At 44.9% G+C, this 25,436-nt stretch overlaps 1 protein-coding gene across 1 annotated transcript in view; it reads left to right on the top strand.

The window, feature by feature from the left end:
• The first annotated feature begins 4,028 nt into the window (after positions 1-4,028).
• The window catches only part of onecut2 (one cut homeobox 2), a 34,207-nt gene continuing 12,799 nt past the window's right edge, over positions 4,029-25,436 (top strand). The window contains exon 1 of the mRNA XM_053411723.1: positions 4,029-5,467. Coding sequence (XP_053267698.1) covers positions 4,270-5,467 — 1,198 coding nt within the window. The 5' untranslated portion in view covers positions 4,029-4,269. The remainder of the gene's footprint in view (positions 5,468-25,436) is intronic.

Raw genomic sequence — 25,436 nt, 5'->3', positions numbered from 1 at the left:
CTCATGGGAAATGTAGTTTCCTCAGATACTCGTTAATCGTTTCTGAAATATTGAAACGAGGAGGTGGAGCTTAAAATTAATGCTGTGTAGGGATGTTAGTGTTTTGTTTACATCATCATATTGACTCCTAACTCTGTCTCCCCCCCCCTCCTCCTCCTCCTCCTCCTCCTCACCCTCCTCCTCCTCCTCCCCCTGCAGCTGCTCCTTCACAGGATCCCTCCCCCATCTGCTGGACATCCCCTGTCCTCCCACCTCCCCAACTCATCCCTCCTTCCCTCTTCCACCTTCTTCCGTCCAGACCATTGCCTCCGTATCACAATCCCAGTTCTCTCTCTCTCCACCTCCTCATCCTCAACTCCCCTCCGGTATCCATCTCCTCCTCCACCATCTCCCTCCTCTTTCCCTTCTTGTTCTTTTTCTTCAACTCTTCCTCAACCTCCTGCACCACCCGCTCATTCTCTCCATCACTTCTTCATCTCCTTCCTCTGGAATCTCAGGTGGAACCAGAAACCTCGGCAGCCTCTCCATAGCTGAAACTTTGGAGAGAAGACAGAGGGACAGTGGGCTAGAGGGATGGATGTAGGGACGGAGGGATGGACGGACAGAGGGATGGACAGACAGGTCCCTCAGTAGACCCCCTGCCTGTCTCTCTGACAGCTGATCAAAAGGAGAAAATGGGTCAGGCTTCTGTTCTTCAGTCCTTAATTACACAACAACCCTTTAAACAAAGCAACATCTGCCCGACTATACCCAGCCTGCTCCTCCTCCCCTCCTCTTCCACCTTCTTCTTCCTCTCCTCCCTCCATCCATCTCCTCATCCTCCCTCTCATCCCTTGTTCACAAACACTTTATCCAAGAGGTCAACAGTTTGATTCTTGGAAAGCAACTCAGACTTTTAATCAGAAATAAAAACTTCTTTTACACCTTGTGGAACTAATAAAGGATTCACTCATCTTATCTCATCTTATATCATCTTATAATAGTAGAAAAAATAGATACAATTGAAACTTTGTGGAAATTCTTATGAAAACACAGCGAAACCACATATAACTTCAAATTTTACTTTTCTTTTGTTGCTGTTTTCAAGGAAACGATCCGTTTAACATTTAATTATATTTTACAAAAGGTTTTGGATGAAAAACCTTCGGAATAAAAAAACAATCTTGTTAGTCTCTGGTCAATTCAAGTTAATTTATAAATCACATTTAAAGCAACCAGAGTTAAATAAAGTCATCAACAATAAGCAAAGATATGAAAAGTAATTAAAAGTGAATGTTTTGGTTGTGAAAATCTCAAAATATCTTTAAAAATCAGCTTTTCAAGGGGTCCAGACATTTGCTAATTTATCTAACATAGTAAAAGGGGAATACTGGAAAATAAAACCTCCTCAATAAAGTACAGATATCTGAAAATTTGACTTAAGTACAGTAACAGAGTAAATGTACTTGTGGTAACTCATCATTGTGTGAAACAGAACGTTGTTGGTGTCGTCGACAGATTCTTTTTTTCCTTGTTTTGGCAAAACAGAAAAAAACTTCCAAAATATAGAAACCGAACATTGATCATGTTATGTATGTTACAGAGCATGTTTTAGTATAACAGGTAATAATAATAATAATATCCTTATTCGATATTTGGGGCTGAGACATTACTTTGAATGAAATATACCTCAAGTTGTTGTCGGAGGGAGAAATAGTCTCTTTCACTTTAAACGCACGACCTTGACGTCACTGTTGTGGAATTATTATTAATCTCATCCAGAGTAAGTGACTTGTTGTTTGTGCTGTTTTATGATGATGGATCAGTGAGTGAAAGGGAGACAGAGGGACAGAGGCAGACACAGTTATTTCACAGTCGTTTGTCCTTGGAAGTGTAATGAATTGTAAAGTGAACGGGCTACAGGCCATAATGCTCTTTCAGTGCAGCTCCCACGCTCATCACTCCGCCTGGAGCCTGTCGATAGCGTCCCAGCAGCCGACCCACATCTTTCACCCTGCAGCCGCCACTCAGCGCTGAGAACTGCACATCTGTCCCACCACCATACAAACTGTAGTAACAATATTAATAAGAATAACCAATAATAATGATACATCTACAGCATAAATTTAGATTCATTTTGCCGAAGGTGGAGCCAAATCATCCTGATCGCCCCCTGTTGGCAGGGGGCAGTATTGGTCATAAATGTCGCCTCCTCCATGTTAGCAGATCAAAGTAAATGTTGAATAAACTCTCAAATTTGGTTCCTGTCTTTTTAGGTGTTCAGCTGACGTACGTGTTTCGGATAAGTTTGGTTTAATTGACGCCATCAATACAATCATCGTGACTGACGGCTGAGACTGACTCACGATTGGTCGAGAGCGTGAATTGGTGGGACTCTGATACAGCGACTCCTCGTCACGATCACTACCATCAACTAAAACATCTTCTTACAGGGTGAAGTTTAGCTAATCTCGTAAATGTAACTCTCTGATCGTAATAATTTATCTGATCGTCATAAATGTTGGTAGCTATCTTCAGGTCGTGGTTTGGGAAAAGGCCTAGCAAAGCATTTTCCTTCAGGCATATAGGGGGCGCCACAACCTAACCACGGGCTGTTTATAAAAGAGAGACTGATTGAAGTGGCACTTTGTGACACAAAAGCAAATGATGAGGAGAAGTTCCAGTCGTCTGTCACTTCACGTCTGGTTTTATCACCGTCTTTATTGTGTCTTCCTTCCTGTCCACTTACTTTACTGCACCGGGCGGAGGCAGCAGGTGATGAAGGGCTGAGATGAGATCAAATTTTAATGATCCCTGTGGGCAAATAGCTTCTTAGCAGGAGCGACGGCGACAAGAAGCCGCCTCGTCCCTGCGTGTGACAGAGGAGTCACAGATTGAAGCAGCGTTCTGTCTCGTTCACAGACTGGACGCTGCACGTCAGCAGGGTGTAAATATGCATCACTGACTCTGCACACACTCACTGCAGGAAGCTTCCAGCCAGCCCGCCCCCTGCACACACACACAATCCATTCCACTTCCCTCAGACCTGAAATGTTTCCCCACGTCGCTTTGCTCGACCTGACGGGGATGTTACAGCACAATGGAAAATCCCTGTAGTGATTTTACAGCAAAATTACAAGGATATTAGTGATTCTTTTGAATTTAAGAGTGAATATCAGTATTGTTTTCTAGCTTTCTTTCTTGTATTATAAAAAAATGCAGGTTCCTTTTCTCTTTTCCTGCTAATTAAATTGTTGATGTTATATTTATTTATAAACTTCTAATTTTGATAAATTAGGATGGAAGACCTCTTGTATTAAAGGTTCTAAGTGTCATAAATAAAATAATCCATTTAGAAGCTTTTAAATAACTTCAATTGACAAAGTCATTTTTCTCACAAACTCTTTTACAAACCTGATTTTGCCACCTGATATTTCTAATGTCCTAAATTTGATGCTCCGATTATAAAATGTAAACAGCACCTTTCAAAACATAATTACAAGGTGCTTTGCAAGTTGAAACAGGAAAACAAACTATAATATAACATATCAAATATAAATATCTAAAGTTTAAATTACTGAAATTATCATAATACAACCAAATCAAAATGAGAGAAAATCGTGAAACAGATGAATAGTATTAGAGAGCAGACACACATTCACTATAAATCTTTATTATGATTTAACATAAATATTACAGAATAATTTTACTGTAAATTACAGAAATATGAGGGTATAAAAATAGATATTGTATTTCATAAGTAAGTGATAAAGTGGTTCTACTGATGTTAAAGAATCATGTTTCAAATCTCACTCGCATCAGCATCAGGGCTTCACCGCCGCGTCCATCACAGCCTCTGATTGGCTGATTCACCACATGGCCCCTCCCTCCGGGTCCCCTCCAGCCACTCTGATTGGCCGCACCCACCATCGGTCAGGCGGGTGCAGCCCCTCCGCCGGAGCCCGCTCCTCCGCCTCCTCCTCCCGCAGCAGGCTGCGTTGAGAGGTCGGGTAGGGGACCGTGGACAGCTCCGGTGTGAGGAGCAGAGCAGCGCCGGAGGAGGAGAGGCTGGACATGGGGGAGCCGCCGCACAGGCCCGCAACATCGAGCTGAACGCACTGCTTCATGTGCACAAAGACCCGGAGACACCGGAGACACCGAGGGAGGACGAGGAGCCGGCCGAGCAGAGCCACGCGAGAGGGGGACCCGAGCACTGACCCGTCCCGGAGCTCCAGGGGGGAGAGGAGGAGACACGATTCCGCTCGACCCGATGGACCCGACGGCAGATGAATGAAGACCGCCTACACTAACGCCTATCGATGCCTGGCCAAGGACCTGGACGCTTACGCCATGAACACGGACATGACAATGGACGGCATTGGCAGTCTGCATGGCGGGGTGTCCGTGGGCTCCGTGGCCACTGACGCGGAGCTCATGAGCGGCCACAGCCCGCACCACGTCCGCGGGGGCTCGGCGGGGGGACACGGGGCGGCGGCGGCAGCGGCGGCGGCGACCCTGCGGATACACCAGGACCTGGCGAACCGCTCGGCCATGGTGTCCGGCATGGCCACGATCCTGGACGGCAGCGGGGAGTACCGGCCGGAGCTGTCGCTGCCGCTGCACCACGCCATGAGCGTCCCGTGCGACACGTCCTCTCCCGGGATGGGGATGAGCGGCACCTACACCACCCTGACTCCGCTGCAGCCGCTGCCCCCCATCTCCACCGTGTCCGACAAGTTCCACCACCACCACCATCACCACCACCACCACCAGCGGCTCTCCGGGAACGTGAGCGGGAGCTTCACCCTGATGCGGGACGACCGGGGACTACCGGGCATGAACAACCTCTACAACCCCTACCACAAGGACCACATGTCCGGGATGGGTCAGAGTCTCTCCCCGGTGCTCGGCAACGGCCTGGGCTCCATCCACAACACCCAGCAGGGTCTCCACAACTACGGCACGGCGACGCACGGAGGCCACGACAAGATGCTGAACTTCGACGCGCACCACACCGCCTCCATGCTGGCCAGGGGGGACCACCACCAGCACCGAGGCCTCGGTGGCCCGACGGCCGGCATGATGCCCCACTTGAACGGGATGCACCACCCGGGGCACCCGGCTGCCTCCATGGGTCAACACCCCCACCCCCATCTCCAGTCTCCATCCCACGGGCCCGTGTTGGCTTCCAACCGGGACCGACCGCCCTCCTCCTCGGGGTCGCAGGGGGGGAACAGTTCGGGGCAGCTGGAAGAGGTCAACACCAAGGAGGTAGCGCAGAGGATCACCGCGGAGCTCAAGAGGTACAGCATCCCCCAGGCCATCTTCGCCCAGAGGGTGCTGTGCCGCTCCCAGGGGACCCTGTCGGACCTGCTGAGGAACCCCAAACCCTGGAGTAAACTAAAGTCAGGCCGGGAGACCTTCAGGAGGATGTCGAAGTGGCTGCAGGAGCCCGAGTTCCAGAGGATGTCGGCCCTCAGACTCGCAGGTAAGAGCAGGGGGACCTCGCGGCGCCAGGCTGGAGCTCGGCTGGGCTTTGTGCGTAAAAGGGATTTAAAAAGCGCAGAGTACTTGTGTGTTGTGTGTTTTGTGTTTTGTGTTTCCTCGCCCCGCTGCTGCTGCTGCGGCGCGTCTCCGTGCGCACCGGCTCGGATCAGGGACATTTATTTAGAATCGCTGGTGTTATGATTACCACCATTGATCAATACGAAAAGAGATCGATAGGAAATGACAAGGTCACGGGATTTCCCTCCAACAGTCGCCTCTCTCTGCTCTGCAGCGTTTACCAACAGATTCCCCCCCCCCCCCCCCCCCCCCCCACACCTCCATGGCCCTGTGCGTAATTCTGCTTCAGGCTTCAGCCAAACTCAGGAAAAAGGAGCTAAAATCAAATTATTATGTAAAGAAAAAAGATATAAGAAAAGGCACAATTGCTAAAGACAAATTCCTTCTTTGAATTTGGTTATTTTCCACTAAATTTAAGGATTTCACATGAAAGTTCTCTGTTGTTTGTGGTTGGATTGAATAATTTGGATCAACACGTTTCCTCTGGTGTAATAATCCCTGAGCCTGTGGAAGTCTGCTTATGTTATTATGGTTTTATTATAGACACAGAGGTGTGAGGAGACAGACACTGAGGGTCTGAGGAGCAAGATGAGGTTTGTGTGGGAGCCTGAGGAGGTGATCACAGAGCTGTGACACGGAGCATCAGTGGGTCTGGTGCCCCCTCTAGTGAGGAGCTGGGTCCCAGCATCGAGCCTCTATTGTCTGCAGGGAGCAGCAGCAGCAGCAGCAGGGATGGAGCCAAACAAAAAGGAGCAGGAGGCTTTTAACTGGTCTGGATCAGAGTCTGGTCTATTCAGGTCTATTCAGGTTTATTCAGGTTTGCAGGAATAGTGAGGATTGTACTTTGTTTGTGCAGAATTGATCATTTTATGTGAAGTGTTTTTGTGCAGATTTTGAAATCTGTAGATCATTAATCACGTTTTCATTTCACGTGTGTTCTAGCGAGTGTGCAGCTACTGGGAAACTGCATAAACGTAACAGGAGATCAGTGTTAGTGGTTTTTCTCCAGTTTGAGTACTTGCTGTGTTAATGGGCCTCGTGTGTTGAGGTTAAAATTCAGTCTTCACATTCTTTTCCCTTTTTGTTTTAAACATACATTTAACTTCAAGATCTGTTACAGCAGAAATATCGTTATAATTTCATCTCAGTTTTTCTTTTCTCTAGTTTGGCTAATTTTGGCAGCAAAGAAAGTTAAAAAGAAAAACTGAATTTAGAATAATAAACGATGAGGTTTCTGATGAAGAGTGAGAAGTTAAAACACTGACGGACGTGTTGAATCATCTCAGTGGCTGTTTCAAGCTTTTGGAGAAAATACATTTGTTTTTTTAAATAGTTTTTATCTAATAATTGAGGAGATTTGTCTCAGATCATAACAGAACCTTTAGTGAACATTTACAAATATGATTTGCTTAATTTCAGATACATTTAGGTTCTAGATGTTTCTAAGTGTTCACTGCTCCTGGAGGATGAATACTTGTTGGTGGTTTCACCTCCGTCCACTCTCTGTACTTTAACTTTGTTTCGATGCTTTTTACTGATTGAAGTAAAACGTTTTAAATCTCGTGTTCATATTTTTTAATTTAACATTATATGACAAATTATACAACTTCTGAAAGAAAAACTTAAAGTTAGTGGGATCGGACAAGAGGTTTAAATTAGATTCATGTAAATATTCACATAAACAACCATAAAATGAACAGTAGGTTAAACAGATTAAATTACTGCAGGGAAACGTACAGTTAATACAATGTGTTGTCACACAGTTATTACAATTAATTAGATTTTGTGTTGTATTTACTTCCTCAAAGTTTTTTCAAATAATTGTGAAAAACAATTAGACAATCGTAAATCATTTGTATATTATAATATTAATAAGGTGAGTTAAATTCAACCTCCACTTTGTATTGGTTGCTGTCAAGTCGAAACCATGTTTCTTATAATATATTTATAAAAACAACTTTAATGTCATTATAAGATTAGGCTACATTTTCGAGATAAAAGCTTTTCATTATAATTCTATTATCTACCATCAGAAGTAAAGCCGGACTTTACTGATATTAAGAGACTAAATTTATTATTGTTATACTGTGATATCTGTATTAAAGATTTAAATATTTTTTACATTATGTTAAAGAAGCAAACATGTAGATCCTGTGGTTTATTTTAGCCTCACAATGATACATTTAACGTTTAACAGTTGTTTTTGATATTCATATATTTTGAGACGTATTTCTTGATGCAGTTTATATCTGAGGCCTCCATGTAAAGTAGGATTGACTCTTTACACTCAGTTAAGTGTGTTTGCTCTAAATACTCTCACATCGTACAATTATAACACCAAGTACAACTCAACATAAAACTCATGTAGAAATTTTAAACCAAAATGACGTAAGAAGTATATAAAAAACGTACTGTTACTTTGTTTCCCAGGTATGGATCTTATAACATATCATTCCTAAAATAGTCCTAGATGAGTTAAAGTATCGTGTTTATTTATTATTATTTAAAATGACTTTATCTTGTACTTATATAATAATCTGAGCATTTACCCGACTCCTGTTGTTTTTAAAAACAACATTAAAGTATCAATAATTTTGCTGATTCAAGTTAAAACTTAATTGATCTTATACAGTAGAGTCGTATAACCTGATTTGTGTTAAGATCATTTTCATTATAACAATAGTATGAATATTCTATTCTATTTTATATAAAGGCATTTTAAATATCCCCTAAATTACTCTCTGTTGTCTTTAGCTAATTAAAATAAAGTTTAATGAATTAAACAAATCACACAATTTCTACATAATATAAACAATATTCAAATATGTGTCCCGAAAGAACATGTTAATTATTTTTAAAATATCACTATGTGTTTATATGTGAAAAATCCCCACATTGAACCATTGGGCCTCTTTTGTGTTGTTTGCATAGTGAGTTTATGGAAATTGTGTTTGGATTATAATCATATTACAATGTTTAATTGTGATTTCTGTTCTTCTAAAATCTGTTGTGAGATTTATGCTGTTGTTTTTAAGTAAAACACAAGATAATTGATTATGGTATTTAAGTGTAGCTTGGTTTTAAGTGTCCGAACAGCTTTTGAAGATTAGATTCTTAAAAAACAACAATCAATATAAATACGTCACATTTTTCTTTTGTGATTAATAGAATCATTCTGTATTTAACCGACTGGATTCAGTGGTTTGATTGGTTCCACTTTAAACTTTCTGCTCACGCTGACGTGGTTTGAGACGTTTGTGTTGTTTCTTTAGAGCGTCTGTGATTTCCAGGGCGTCCGTTTGATGATGGAGGTTAATAGGAAGTGATGCGATGGAGGGAGGAGCTGGTGGAGTGGGGGGGGAGCTGGTGGAGAGCAGGGGGGGGGGGGGGGGCTTTCATGGGATCTGTTTTAAAATGTCAGCAGCAGAAACACAGGGAGCAGCATCGTAGTTTTACTGCTGCTGCTTGTGGCTGCTGCTTGTGGCTGCTGCTTGTGGCTGCTGCTTGTGGCTGCTGCTTGAGGCTGCTGCTTGTGGCTGCTGCTTGAGGCTGCTGCTTGTGGCTGCTGCTTGAGGCTGCTGCTTGAGGCTGCTGCTTGTGGCTGCTGCTTGAGGCTGCTGCTTGTGGCTGCTGCTTGTGGCTGCTGCTTGTGGCTGCTGCTTGTGGCTGCTGCTTGTGGCTGCTGCTTGTGGCTGCTGCTTGAGGCTGCTGCTTGTTGCTGCTGCTTGTGGCTGCTGCTTGAGGCTGCTGCTTGTGGCTGCTGCTTGTCGCTGCTGCTTGTGGCTGCTGCTTGAGGCTGCTGCTTGTGGCTGCTGCTTGTGGCTGCTGCTTGTGGCTGCTGCTTGTGGCTGCTGCTTGAGGCTGCTGCTTGAGGCTGCTGCTTGTGGCTGCTGCTTGTGGCTGCTGCTTGTGGCTGCTGCTTGTGGCTGCTGCTTGTAGCTGCTGCTTGTTGTTGCTGCTTGTCGCTGCTGCTTGTAGCGTCTGCTTGTAGCTGCTGCTTGTAGCTGCTGCTTGTCGCTGCTGCTTGTAGCGTCTGCTTGTGGCTGCTGCTTGAGGCTGCTGCTTGTGGCTGCTGCTTGTGGCTGCTGCTTGTGGCTGCTGCTTGTGGCTGCAGCTTGAGGCTGCTGCTTGTGGCTGCTGCTTGTGGCTGCTGCTTGTGGCTGCTGCTTGTGGCTGCTGCTTGTGGCTGCTGCTTGTGGCTGCTGCTTGAGGCTGCTGCTTGTGGCTGCTGCTTGTGGCTGCTGCTTGTGGCTGCTGCTTGTGGCTGCTGCTTGTGGCTGCTGCTTGTGGCTGCTGCTTGAGGCTGCTGCTTGTGGCTGCTGCTTGTAGCTTCTGCTTGTAGCTGCCGCTGCTCAGACCATGTTTGGTTTTTCAGAGTTTCCACAAATCAAACCTCAGTTTGAAAGCTGAGCTGAATATTGATCCACACTTTGTGACCTGAGCCGATACAAACACCGAATTTATTCTTTTTCAGTCGTGAACCTCGAGCAACACGAACCATAGACAGTAAATAAATAAAGATGGAGGACATGACAGCTCCCAGAAGTGAAGTCAAATCATGTGGATCGCCCACTAGTGGCTGGCTGCAGTATAGGTCCCTGCCTCCTCCATGTTAGCAGATAGGACCAAGCTAAAATTATGGTTTCTCTCATTTTCTGTTGATGTTTTTCCAAATGTTTTTAATTGGTTAGTTGATGATATAAAAACTGAGGCTGACTCTTGATTGGTCGAGTGTGTGAATCGGTGAAAACCTCGATTCCACGGCTCCACTCCGAATCTTCCTCGTCCTTTTCAATCTTTCTGCCAGTCATTACGCTCAGCTCATCCCGCAGCTTCTTCCTCCTCTTTTTAAAACGATTGTGGAAACAGAGCGAGCCTCAATCCCTCGATCAACAACGCTACAAGCAGCCAATAGAGCTGAGGTCAAAGGTCGGAGCTGCAACACTCAGACAATAGATGGAGCAAATATTCCCCCGGCCCTGAGACGAGCAGAGAGCCGCGGCAGCAGGGAGGAGAAACAAATAAGAGACATGAGTTTATTTCTGGTGTTCGCTGAGTCTGCTGTTACATTACTTTCATGCTCTGTATGTTCATAACATAATTATATGATATAGATGCTCCTGTCCATGTGTCTTTGTGTAGTTTTGTTTGGACGAGGCTGTTCCTGGTTCTTGCTCCTTTGTTTCTCTCCTCGAATCGTGAACCATTTCCTCGGTTGTTTTCAGGGATTCAGATAAACTGGTTTGAAGCCGGTGATGTTGTGGTCGACCAGTGTGAATCTGGTTTTGTTCTCAGAGGAGAATCCATGAATCAGAGCTTTGTAAGTGGGAGAATCATCAAAGAGCTTCATGAGAAGGAAAGGCTTCCAGAATCATCAAATCAACCTTTTAAACAATAACTAATAATCGTTGCGATGTAATATTCATCAATAGAAATATAACAGAAGTTCAATATGAATCCATATATTGTTTATTGATTGTGTAAACACAGTGAGGAGGTTTAACACGTAATCAATCGACCTCGGATCTGTTTTAAAGTATTTGTCATTCTCTGCCGATGAAGACGAGTTTGAACCTTCACTCAGGAGAGGGAGGAGTCTCTAACCTTCATCGTTAGAACAATGATCAATATCCACGATTTATCTTGGTCCTGTCCAGGTGGTGATCTGGTTTACAGCCATTTTCTGAATGAATAAACCAACATGAATATAATATCAAAAAGGAAAATCTTGTGAAACATTAAACCTTAGTTCTAAAGAAGATGAACCTCGATGCTTCAGTTCCGACTGGGAACCGATCTCTCACATGAGCTGTAACGTGGACTGTGAGTCCGAGTTGTCACCGAACATCAGAGCTGCACCTCATAACGCTGCTGCAGCCAGGATCCAGAACCTTGTAAACATCCTGCACAGACGAGCGGCGGCTGTAACGGCAGCAGATTGATGCCCGGGGGCTCTGCAGCGACACAGCGCGCTCAACCGCTCGTCCATCACGCCGCCTGTAACGGTCAGGTGTCCACAGACCTTTGGCCACATGCAGTCTGAGTACAGCTCTGATGAGAGGATGAAAAGAAATGGTACAAATGCACATGATTACAACTCTAATAAAAGAAAAAGCACATTTCTCCTGTCTGGAGCTTTTCCTCTCTGTCTCCTTCCTCCTTTTCTTTCTCCTGCCATCTCTCCCTCTCCCTCTCTCTCTCTCTCTCTCTCTCTCCCTCTCTCTCTCTTTTGGGGGGAGGTATTATGTGATTGTCGGGGGAATTGAACACAAGAGCCGAGGCAGCAGCGGCCCGATGAATTATTGATGGGAATCTCGGCGTGACCCGCCTCGGTCTGCTCACTTCACTTCTTCTTCACCTCGCAGGCGGGTTAACCAGGCAAAATGGAGGAAGGGGGCAGAGAGAGAGAGGGAGAGAGGGAGGGAGGGAGGGAGGGAGGGAGTCCATTGTTTGGTTGGAGGACGCTGCTCGTCTGCGACTGCAGGTGAATTATGGATGAAAAGAAAACGATGCTGGAGTCAGTGTGAGCCGGGAGCAGCTCCACGTTAGAGACGAACACAAACTGAAAACTGCAGCACAGATAAACCTGATGAACTAAATCCACATTAAAACACAGAATCAGTTCCATCGCTCAGGTCGTTCTCTCTTCTCAGAACAAACACTGATCTGGTTGATGCATTTAAATCATTCAAATCATTTCTAATTTGTTCAATCTCTCATTTAAAACCGACTCCTCCTAAACATGTTTCACATTAAACGTCTCCTGGAGAAAAAAGGGATTTGATCTTTGAGCGAATGGAAGGTTTTCTGTAGTTATGAGTAGAGTCTGGTTTATATGGGCCCAATGTTGTAGCCATAGTATGTGTGTGTGTGTGTGTGTGTGTGTGTGTGTGTGTGTGTGTGGCTCTGTGTGTGTGAGTTGTGTCACTGCATCTCACTCTGTGTGTGTGTGTGTAAGCAGCTTTGTAAAGAATCCACAGATGCATGTACAGAGATTTGCGATTGACAACAGGAATTGAACGTGTGTGTAGATCTGTGATTGTGTAGATTAATATGTAAACACAGAGATAGTAAAGTGTTTCGCTTTGTTTGAATTTAAACCGTCTAATGTAAATATTGGCAGATAATCTATATTCGTCTGGTTTTGAATCTGTGTTTCTGGATCCATGGACAACAGAGAGAATCCGACTGTTTCCTGGGATCAGATCTGTGTTTGTTGGTTTTGTTGTTTTCATCTTGTTTGTTGACGAGCAGAGAAACGTGGAGCTTCACCAGACGTCTCCATTAACGTTCACTTAGAGTCAAATTGTCCTGAAAATCTGAACGACGCGCCTGAATATTTTCCATTTTACGCATCCTGCTGCGAGCAGACGTGGTGCATTATTAATGAGCCGGACACTGCTTTATGACACCGATTACCAGCAGTAACTCTGTGTGTGTGTCTGTGTGTGTCTGTGTGTGTGCGTCTTACAGTTTCAGACTGTGGGAATACAGTTTGTGTCCGTTTTCAGGGTTTTGTGCTCTGACCTCCTGCATATTCACGGGCTGCTATCGATCTGTAATAATGGATTTCCTGCTGCTGGGAGGAGACTTGTGATGTTTGTTTGTGTGTCAGCGTGAGAAGATTTGACACAAACTGTTTTCTGGGTGTTGAGCTGCACGACTACAAAGTTGTGCGAGAGTCTTGTGTGTCTGCAGATGAAGTGTGGGAGGAGATGTGGAGTTAGAAAGACGTGATGCTCGTCTTCTTCTTCTTCTCCCCTCCATCTCTGACTCGTAGCTGTTTATGTTGCATTGTGGGTAATGTAGTTTACAGGTTTAGACCAGGAAGATTAATGTGTGGAATAAAAAAGATGACGTCTGTGATTCTGCTGCATCAAATTAGATTTTTTTAAACTGTATAGGAGAGCAGTGATAACTGTGTGGAGGAAGGATGTGTCTGTCTCTAAACCACAATCACCATCTTTCCCTGATCGAGAAGTTTGTGACGTTTGTCATGTTGTAAAAGTTTCCTCCTGAACACTGGAGATAAACTCTTTAAATGAACCTGAACCACAAAGGTGGAAGATCAGGAAAGTTCATAAGAATGATTTGATTTGTACAGTTTGAACTCAACTTGCACAATAAGGTTTTTAATTGACGACAGGAAAAATTACTGAAGAAACTGAATCTGTAGGAAACATAAACGAGATTCAAACTCTTACGTATAAGTGAGTGTTTGTGTAAACAAGCTTCCTCCACGACTCTGATTGTGTGCTCCCAGTTGAAGTTATGCTGAAGCTCCTGTTGTCTCTTTGTTTGTCATGTTTCCTGATAATCTCCAACAAGGAGGTTATGTTTTCACCCCCGTCCACAAAACCACTGAACCTGGTGCAACACAAACCGAGACAGAAGCAGATCCACGAATCTTTCATCACTTGTCGGGAGATTGGAGAGTTTCTCTCACATATTTTCAACAAATAATCAAAAGTGAGTCATGGATCTTGATGAAAATAATAAGACACGTTTAAAGGAGTGATATCTTTATCAGTTTGGTGCAGATCCAAATATGAAATCAGGATCTAGTGGATTTAAATGTGGTATCATGGGGGCAGAGATATGAGCTCCACTGAGTGACGTTGTAATCTGAGCACTGTGTTCACCAAGCAGACACAGACACTGATACAGACAGATCTTATTAATACCTGGTGTCCATGCAAACGTCTGAGATAATGAATCCATCACAGCAGCAGAATCAGTGAAACGCTGAAAGCATCAGATTCTCTCCACGCAGCTCTCGCCTCTTTATCAAATCTGTAAACTCCAGACGTCAGCCCCGTGTGCTCCACAACCTGCACCCTATAAGAATATCAGAGGAATAGTGTAGTGATTTTTCGTTAAGACTGTCCGCACCACTTACGCGGCCCCGGCGGCGTGGAGCGGTGGAAGTGCTGCCGGGGGCCGAGCGGGCGACTCGGGGCCGAGACGAGAAAATGGTTCTGTCGCCGCTTTATTACAGCGGTCAAATCAAACCTGACACCTGGACTCTGAGCTCGTCCGGGCGCCGCACAATCAGTCCGAGCTACACAACACAACACGACACACAAACAGATGCAGGGTCGACAACAGCAACACAATTCTGAATCATGCTTAAATCACCCAGATCAGTTATTTTTCACACAATTTAGCCAATTTGTTGGTGTCTGGTCTCAGAGCAGAGTCAGATTAAAGCCTACGTCTCCCATCAGCCTGTTGGTTTCTGTCTCCTGCTCACAGAGAATAAACAAGAGTCATTTTTCTCCTTCAGCTTTCAACAGAAACTGTAAATCTCTGCGGTGGAGCTCTGTGTTGTTCCGCTGCTGAGGACTCACACCACTTTGTGTTAGAGTTGTGTAAACGAGTGTCCAGCTGAAGCTTTTGTAAAGACACACTCGACTCTCACAGATACTTGTTTGCTTGTTGTTGTTGATTCAGCCGGTGGAAGCAGTCGTGTCCAGTTCTCTTTGAATCCAGAATTAGATTGAAAAAAAAGTAGTTTGAAAACCTGGAGCCGAGATATTACTTTGTCAAATCCCTTCTTAAAACGTTCTTTCATCTCTTTCATCACAGTGTTGTTGTGTGTGCGCACGACTTTTCATTTCTTGACCACGACTTTAAAAGTTCCACATCAGCAGAACTGGCGTCTAATAAAAGAAGCTGTTGAGTTGCATTGTGGGAAATGTAGTATTCTCTGCAGTTGTTTGCAAATGAAAAGTTCGGTAATCAGTAGAAAAAGGTTTGTGATGAACCGACTGCAGCTGCCACATCTGGAGCCAACATGGCCGCCAGCCTTCAACGTAAATAAAGCAAAGTGAAGCTGATGACATCACATGATAACCAGGAAGTAGCTGATTGGCTGACTCATGGTTGAGTTGGGATAGAAAGGTTTGTCTACAACATGGTTACGTTTATTATTTAGCTGTTTTAGTTTTTCTTATTTTGTCTTTTGTGCGTTCACAGTCCGGTGTTGTGTAGTTTGTGAAGTGTCGTGTTTTGTCTTCACAACAACACGATTCCCCCTCGAGAGGCTTTTCTTCTCAAAAGGTTCCAGGACGTTTCCAGGTCCGATCGATAGTGGAAACCTGCAGAAATGTAGAATGGACGTGGAACAGAAAGTCTGGATCTTCTTGGGGTTGTGTTGGTTTCAGGAGGAACGTGGCTGATCAATTATTTACAGCATATACCAAACATTATGTAGGATTGATTTACTGATGTTTCTATGAGACACCTTTAAATAGACCGAGCCCGCTGGACATCTCTACCCGTCTGAATTCTCTTCCTCTAGCTCTTTCTTTCACTACCCCCCCCCCCCCCCCCCCCCATCAGGTTAATTAGTATTGGTGTCACCGTGTGGCTGAAATAACTCTGTCCAGATGTGTAATGTGCGACGACAGGACGAGTTCACACCGAGAGACAAACTGAGTTAGAGAGAGAAGAGGAAAGTAAACACAAGGTCTGATTTCCCTGAAGCCAATGAGGAGGTTTATTATCACTATTCTATTAGTCATTATTCATTTGTTGTTATTATTATTGGCTTATTATTAACACTTAAAAAGAACATGGAGCTCTTCTTTCTGTTTCTGCTCGTTTTTCTCTTATTTGGGTTTCTGTGTGTGTGTGTGTGTGTGTGTGTGTGTGTGTGTGTGTGTGTGTGTGTGTGTGTGTGTGCGTGTGTGCGTGTGTGTGTGTGTGTGTGTGTGTGTGTGTGTGTGTGTGTGTGTGTGCGTGGGGATGGATGATGTGGAGGATCGATGGCTGTAATCCCGAGCAGATTAAAAGAGCATTAATACTGGCAATGATAACGTAAACGCTGCGGACCCAGATCTCCATTGATCTGCAGGAACCTGATCCAGACCTGTTCCTGGAAGAGATGGAGAGAGAGAGAGAGGAGGAGAGAGGAGGAGGAGGGTGGGGGGGGGGGGGGTGGGGGGAGCAGGAGAGAGGGAGGAGGACGAGCAGGGGAGAAGCTGCATCTCACCGTCTCATAACACAGAATAAAACCAACAAACACAGACCATTGAGTGAACGATAGTTTAGCAGCTGAAAGAAATGCAGACAACACCTGAAGTTGTGTGTTTTTCATATCTCACAATATGAAAAACACACAACTTCCTGTACCAAAAAATAAACATCTGCCCATAAATCACAACATCTGGTTCTGTGACCCAGCGTTCCCTGAAGAGAAGAGTCCTTATGGATGGTATTGATTGTCGTCTATGTGCTGGTATTTATATTTCCTCGGCTCATGTGGTGGTGGCTGCTGCAGGAGGAACTGGTTTCACTCAGTAAACTGGTTTGGTTCATAATAGGTTCGTCTGTAAAAGGCTGTATCTGGTGGATGATGAAGGTTAATGAGCACTGATACTGTGATATTTACCAGAATATAAAAATGGTATAAATACTAATGTCGTTTCCATCTGTGCAGAATTTCTGGATATTTATTTGCTTATTTGTACACATTATTATTTCTATATTGAATAAAGCACAAGTGATTTATCGATTGGTCAATTCAAATCCACTAATCTGAGCCCCCTCACAGAAATATCGCCACCAGCATTTATTTGATATAAGTTCATATAGTTTCCCAAAAGTATATTGTCATAAGGGTTTGAAAACAACATCTTAGGAATCATTGCCAATTTATGCATTTACATATCAGCCAATAGATCTGTAAAGGAATGATTTACTCCCTAATAAACCTAAATCCATATTAATCAGTAAAACAAACCGAGCTGTGGAAACTGTGGAAGCTTTGGGAGCTGTGGAAGCTGTGGGAGCTGTGGGAGCTGTGGAAGCTGTGGGAGCTGTGGGAGCTGTGGAAGATGTGGGAGCTGTGGGAGCTGTGGAAGCTGTGGGAGCTGTGGAAGTTGTGGAAGCTGTGGAAGCTGTGGAAGATGTGGAAGTTGTGGGAGCTGTGGAAGCTGTGGGAGATGTGGAAGTTGTGGAAGCTGTGGAAGCTGTGGAAGATGTGGAAGCTGTGGAAGCTGTGGAAGCTGTGTAAGCTGTGAAGCTGTGGAGCTGTGGAAGATGTGGAAGCTGTGGAAGCTGTGGAAGATGTGGAAGCTGTGGAAGCTGTGGAAGCTGTGTAAGCTGTGGAAGCTGTGGGAGCTGTGGAAGATGTGGAAGATGTGGAAGCTGTGGAAGCTGTGGAAGCTGAAGCTGTGGAAGCTGTGGAAGCTGAAGCTGTGGAAGCTGTGGAAGCTGTGGAAGCTGAAGCTGTGGAAGCTGTGGAAGCTGTGGGAGCTGTGGAAGCTGTGGAAGCTGTAGAAGATATGGAAGCTGTGGAAGCTGTGGGAGCTGTGGGAGATGTAGAAGATGTAGAAGATGTGGAAGCTGTGGAAGCTGTGGAAGCTGTGGAAGATGTAGAAGATGTGGAAGCTGTGGAAGCTGTGGAAGCTGTGGAAGCTGTTGGAGCTGTGGAAGCTGTGGGAGCTGTGGAAGTTGTGGGAGCTGTGGAAGCTGTGGAAGCTGTGGAGCTGTAGAAGCTGTGGGAGCTGTGGAAGCTGTGGAAGCTGTGGAAGCTGTGGAAGCTGTGGAAGCTGTTGGAGCTGTGGAAGCTGTGGGAGCTGTGGAAGCTGTGGAAGATGTGGGAGCTGTTGGAGCTGTGGAAGCTGTGGGAGCTGTGGGAGATGTAGAAGATGTAGAAGATGTGGAAGCTGTGGAAGCTGTGGAAGCTGTGGAAGATGTAGAAGATGTGGAAGCTGTGGAAGCTGTGGAAGCTGTGGAAGCTGTTGGAGCTGTGGAAGCTGTGGGAGCTGTGGAAGTTGTGGGAGCTGTGGAAGCTGTGGAAGCTGTGGGAGCTGTAGAAGCTGTGGGAGCTGTGGAAGCTGTGGAAGCTGTGGAAGCTGTGGAAGCTGTGGAAGCTGTTGGAGCTGTGGAAGTTGTGGGAGCTGTGGAAGCTGTGGGAGCTGTAGAAGCTGTGGAAGCTGTGGAAGCTGTGGAAGCTGTGGAAGCTGTTGGAGCTGTGGAAGCTGTGGGAGCTGTGGAAGCTGTGGAAGATGTGGGAGCTGTTGGAGCTGTAGAAGCTGTGGGAGCTGTGGAAGTTGTGGGAGCTGTGGAAGCTGTGGAAGCTGTGGGAGCTGTAGAAGCTGTGGAAGCTGTGGGAGCTGTGGAAGATGTGGAAGCTGTGGAAGCTGTGGGAGCTGTGGAAGCTGTGGAAGTTGTGGAAGCTGTGGGAGCTGTGGGAGCTGTGGAGGATGTGGGAGCTGTGGAAGCTGTGGAAGCTGTGGAAGCTGTGGAAGCTGTGGGAGCAGCCAGATTGATGCGTATCTGACAGATGGGTTTGAAGGGAATCCTCCTCTATTTGATTGGGCCACATAACTGGATTCATTAAGCTGAATCTGTCTGTTATTGGATTAGGTTTCATATTGGATGGATGGGATCCAATTGTAGATATTACGGCCTTTAATGGAGACAGGTTTAGCCGGAGAGAGCGGGAACACGTGGGACGGAGGTGAAACTACAGATAAGGAGATGAAATAAAGACGTGAAGACAGGGAGAGAAAGAGAAGACGAAATAATGAGCTGCAGCGTTTGGCCCTGAAAGAACGAGGACACGTCTCTGAACTGAATTCTGCGTTTCTGTCTCTTCTGTGTTTTCGTCTCCAGCTGCTTCTCAGGGAATCTGATCGACTTGTCTCACTTTCCGCGGATCGTTGGGAGACAAACACGGCGGTGAGCGGTTTACCAGGATGTCCGTTTATAGCCGCCCGGCCTCCTTCTGATCAATGGCCGATTACAATACAACCTATTGATCAGGGAATATTATCTCTGTGCCCGTGTTTGCTCTGCGATGGAGCCGAGCGCCGTGAGACAGAGAAACACACAGCTGATAAGAGGAGGTACCGAGAGGCTGGTTAACTCATCATCTATTAGTCGGGTCAGTGTGTGCGTGTGTGTGTGTGTGTGTGTGTGTGTGTGTGTGTGTGTGTGTGTGTGTGTGTGTGATGTCCAAACAAAGCTTCTCTCTGACTTATCCTCACTGTCAACATTAAGCAGGTCAAAGGTCAGTCGCTGTTTTCTCTTCAGATTTTAAACTTTCAGAGACGTTCAAACTTGGATTTTACATGAATTGGTTTTAACGGCCTGAACTTTTGGCTTCTTGGTTTGTTCTACTACTTTTCTACAGCATCACAGAATCACTACATTTATCCTCATTTGAAAAGTTCTCATAAACACGTCTAAAACGAGAATCATTGGAAATTGTGTTTCTCAACACAGTAGGAAGGTTGTTGGTTTGAATCCCAGTTTTCCGGGGTCTTCCTGTGTGGAGTTTGCATGTTCTCCTCGTTTCTGGTTTGGTTTTCTTCGGCTCTAAATTGACTGTAACTGGTTGCTTGTCTGTCTGTGAGTGTGTGTGTGTGTGTGTGTGTGTGTGTGTGTGTGTGTGTGTGTGTGTGTGTGTGTGTCTGTGTGTGTGTGTGTGTGTGTGTGTGTGTGTGTCCACTTTACCCACGACCTGCCCACTATAGTATAAGTGACTGATCGATGTGAGTGTTTCAGGGATGTAAGAACATTATGAATCTCCGTGATGTCAAATCTACGTCACAGTTTAATATAATTTTCTGTCCCCACATTACCCATAATTCTTTGGGTAATGCACGTCACTTTACTTATGGTCACTGGGCCCTCGTCCAAATTTATTAAATTTTTACTCCACCGTGCTCTGTGTTTACTGCCGTTTTTATTTCAAACTAATTTTTTGCTCACTTTTAGCTCTGCTTTGTTCTCCACCACCTCCCGAGGGAAATATGAGGGTTTCTATCTTCAGACTCACCAGCTAGTCGCCAACTGTTGTTTGGTGCTGAGCAGATAAGAGACCAGCAGCTGCTAGAGAGATGAATACAGCTTCTCTAAAACAGACTAACTTACCAACTGTGTAAAATATAGAAATATGTATATAGGAAAACAATTAGTTGCGTCTGTGTTTCGTTTAATTGGATCAATTCGAGGGCGTCACAAGATGAGTTACAGAATTAATTATATTTTTGTTAGATGTTGTATTATTTTGTGGTTTCTAGTTTGTCGTTGCTGTTTCCGTTTGAAGGTTTGACTTTGTCGACGTCACCGCTCAGAGGGAAAAGGACAGAAGCATAAATCACTGCTCACAGGTCACGTCCACACTAAATTGAATTTTAGAGGTCACAAGCCAAAAGGTCAGAAGCTGCAAGGAGCTGGTGGAGGTGTTCTCCCAGTCCGGCTCCTACAGGAACCCAACAAACCCAGTGACTATACCACAGATTGTTATTCCAGGACAGGGAGAACAGGTTTGATGAATAAATAGAATGACAAATAGAAGCAGGAAGATGATAAAAGCTTTTGTTTTATGATTCTAATGCTTCTGATCTCATCACTGTTGCTTTTATTATTTTTTATCATTATCAGTATTATTATTGGCTCCAGTTCACCCACAACCCTCAGAGGATAAACAGTGTGGATAATGGATGAAGGGATTAATACTAATAATTATTATTATTACCACATGGTGTGCAGCAGGAGGAGAGGTAGAGAGGTGGATGACATCAAACTCCTCCGAGGCCATGTCTTCATCAGCTCAATGACATCACTGGGCCACCAGAGGCTCTGATTGGTCGGCCAGTTTCTCTGAGTAAACAAGTGCAGATACATTACAGTGTGTGTGTGTGTGTGTGTGTGTGTGTGTGTGTGTGTGTGTGTGTGTGTGTCGGCGGGCAGAGAGAGACCTTTGTCCGGTGATGTCATCACAGACCTTGTGGACATCCAGATTATACACAGATAAACCATCTCTCTGCACACACACTCTCTCACACACAGACACACACAGACACACACACACACACACACAGACACACACAGACACACACAGACACACACACACACTCACACTCCCTCTTTGTTCCTCACAGAAACAGATTCTGGGTCTGTGTCCATCAGGTTTGGTGTTGATGGACTAATCTGAATCAGATGGTAAACAGAGAGACGTGGTTCATGAGGTTCTGGTTCTCGGCTCCCAGCTGAAGACTGAAGTTCCCAGTTAACATTTGCTGGGAACTATTTTCCGCGGTGGATGATCACTCTCTCACAGTCGAGTGCAGCGGGCGTGTGTGTATTAGAGATCGACTAAATAATTAACTGTGTGTTAAAGCTGATGTAGAAACATCCAGAGTAACAGAGCTGTGTTTGTGTTGGGTTCTAGGTGATGAAGCTCTATGACACAGGAGTAAGACACTGAAGATCAGGCTTGGACTATATTTGTTATATATATATTATATTACATAGTATCAGCAGCTTTATTTTGAATAAGAAAATATTCAGAATGAGTTATAGTTGATTAATTGAGTCGACTTATCACAAAACTAAAGATTAACTCTTGTAATAATAATAAATTATCATTAATTATCATTAATTATCAAGTCATTAATCAAGTAATACGTCTTCTATTCCATGTGTCTCTCTTCATTAATGTACTACTATACTACTACTGTGTGTGTGTGTGTGTGTGTGTGTGTGTGTGTGTGTATGTGTCTGTGTGTGTGTTTGTGTCTTTAGTCTGTTGTTCCATTTCCGGTTATCGTGTCAAAACGAAAGGAGGAGAGCATCATGGTGCATTAAGTACAACCACACACACACACACACACACACACACACACACACACACACACACACACACACACACACACTCGTAGTGGAGAGTGCTGATTGCTAAGTGCTACACTGCTGTGCCTCTATGTGTGTGTGTGTGTGTGTGTGTGTAGTGTGTGTGTGTGTGAGTTAAGTGCTGAGATCTGATGCATCATATCTGTCGTGCTGAGCCTCAGTCGGATTCTGCAGTTTCATCCAGTTGTTGTGTTTCCTCGTTGTGTCCGTCCTGCGCTGCACAATGTGACCTGGGACACCGCGCCCACAACACACACATCACACACGTCACACACATCACACACGTCCACACACGTCCACACACGTCCACACACGTCCAGCGCTGCCGACTCATGACGGAGTGTCCAAGAACCAAATGTGGCGCCACACACAAGCAGTGAAATGTACGTTAAAGGGCGACTTTACTACTTACCCTGCACTTACATGCCCTCTGTGTAATGGATACCAAGGCTTAAGTGGTAATGGTGTAATAAAAAAAGAAAAGAAGGAATGGAGAAAGAGAGGGAGGGAGGGAGGAGAGAGAGACAGAAAGGTACGAGAGGCTGGAAGATGAAGGAAGGAGACAGGAAGGAAGGACGAAAATAAATAGAGGAGAAGAAAGTAAAGACAAGGGAGGAGAGACATGAGAGATAATGGAGACAAAGTTGAAAGAGGAAGTGAGGACGAGACACAAGATGGATGAGGAACCAGAGGGATGAGGGGAGAGACAGAGGGACGGGAGGAGAGAGGATGATGGAGGAAGTGGATAATGAAAGACGAGAAAAAAACATCAGTAAAATTCAGAGCGAATAATAGTAATAGAGAAAAGAGACAGAATAAAAAGAGAGGTGGAGAACTCCAGCTGCCGTTTGGGCCATAAATCCTTTTACTGACAGACGTCTGAGCCGTTAGATTCACTTTATTGATCCCAAACTTTCTGCTCTCTCTTTTAATTTCTGCTCTTTCTTTACTTCTCACTCTCGACCACTTCATCTCCGCCCCCCCCCCCCCCCCCCCCCCGCCCTCTCTCTCTCTCTCTGCAGACAGAGGAAAAGTAAAACGAGCAAAGAGGAAAACGTTCAATTTTCCAAGAAAGGAAACCTCCAGGAAAAGAGTGTTTGCATCTAGTGACTCAGGGATTTGTGCTCACAATGTTTTTACTGTCATTATGGATGATTAATGTTTACAGGCTATATGATCGACTCTTTGATGATGAGTTGAACACGTGTTGCGTGTGTTTGTGGGACTTGAGTCAGTCTGACGGCTTGGCTTGGGTTTTCTTTGGATCCGTCTCGTTTCATTCGTTTTCTGAGTTTAAAAAAAAAGCTGACATCATATATTCATACAGACGTTTATGTCACTGAGGTGTTGTCACAGTTGTGTAGTAGCTGCCTGTGATGTGTTGTTCTGTCGGAGTGTCAGTCGGCAGCAGGACACGTGCACGACGCTGTGGAGACTCAGGCTGTCAGGAGCAAACCACCAGGCCGTGATGTATCTGTGGTGAGGATGAAAACAGTAATGACTCTGCTGAGCTCGGCTCCCTCTCCGTCTGGAAAGTGAAACCAAAGCTCGCCGGCTCGCTCACTTCCTGTCTCCCAACTCACTCAAACTTTATTTATTTATCGCTGTTCATGATTAATGCAACGTAACATGCATAAACGTGAATGATTAGTATAATATCTACAATTAAACCAGGATTATTTCAAATATTTCTTCGTCCTGTTGGAGTGATAAAAGAGTGGATGACTCAGCATTGCCTCTTGAGGTACAATGTGGTATTACAAGACAGGCCAGAGCTAGCTCGTTAGCCGTTAGTCGATAAATCTGCAACAAAAACACTTTTTTTTAACGTTATTAATCAAAGTTCCGTGGTTAAGTTCTGTTAATTTTGATACTTTACATCAGAACTCTCACATGGGTCACCTTTAAGTCAAGTAAACTTTAAATGTAAGTGAGGAGAAGATCTTGTCCTCTCCTCTCCTCTTCCTCTCCTACACCTCCCTTCATCTTCCTCTCCTACACCTCCCTTCATCTTCCTCCCCTCCTCCGTCTGTTCCTCTGTATTCACTTCAATAAAACATCAGCCCCGTGTTTCTATTGACGTTCTTCAGGCCCTGACTCTTTAAACCTGGTGTAATACATCGATGTGTTTGCACTGAGTGTTGCCAGCTCTCCACACGCTGCACTCGACTCGACCCTCCACTCACGTGGATGGAGGACGGGCCTCAAGGTGGAGTAATGCCTCTCTGCTGCCGTATTGGAAGGCTTGACCTCCCGCTGGTGAGCAGCTGCTTGTGGTGTTTGAAACGTCTGATGTTCTCATGTACTACATCCTGAGTAGAGCTGAGCAGAAAAACATACTCCCTTTTTTTGGCGAAATAAAACTACTCCCTGAGTAAAAACTATCAAAAGTAAAGTCACCCTCTAAATTTGGAAGCTTTTTCTGTGAAGACACTAAAACGGTTGCACACGGACATTTTGTGAGTTCTTCCCTGACCCAGAGTTTTGATGCAGATAACGAAAACATACTTAAAGTTACATTTCTAAACACACACAAGTACTTTAAATGTAAATTACTAATGAATTACTAATTCTAACCATCTTATATAGAGAGATAAATGATGATAACAACATTTCGTCAGAACTAAGGATTTACTGCTGTTCAACCCCAGGCCCTCATTACTGTAAATACTAATATTACAGTATAATGTGATGATCTGATGATGACAACATAGACGCTGTCATGATGCTTTTTATAGTGTTTATGTTTTTATAGACGTGGATGATGTCACGGTGGCGGCTGATTACAGTAACGACGATGACAGAGCAACACAGAGCGACGAGGGGCGAGCGACTCCTGTTTCTGCTGAGCTCGTTTGCAGTTAGAGACGCAGCGAGAGAGAGAGAGAGGGAGGGCGAGAGAGAGGGAGAGAGAGAGAGAGAGAGAGAGAGAGAGCTGATGAAAGACAGAGGAACGGAGTCGTATTGATTCCCATTGATTCGAGCTTTACCTTTAAAGACCCCCCCCCCCCCCCCCTCCCTCCCTCCCTTCCGACGTTCTCGCTCCCCCTCCTCAAACCGGTAAACCCCCTTTGAATAATATAATTGTGTATTTGATCCTCACTGTAACCCCGACCGGAGGAAAAGAAAGGACTGATTGAATCACTCATGCGTGCTCTCTCTCTCTCTCTCTCTCTCTCTCTGTCTATTGATGGTGTGTTTGTGTGTGTGTGTGTGTGTGTGTGTGTGTGTTTGTGTGT

Source organism: Pleuronectes platessa, chromosome 19, assembly GCF_947347685.1.
Source record: "Pleuronectes platessa chromosome 19, fPlePla1.1, whole genome shotgun sequence".
Lineage (NCBI taxonomy): Eukaryota > Metazoa > Chordata > Actinopteri > Pleuronectiformes > Pleuronectidae > Pleuronectes > Pleuronectes platessa.
Note: the sequence above shows the minus strand (reverse complement) of the source record. Positions and strands in the feature narration are given on the sequence as shown.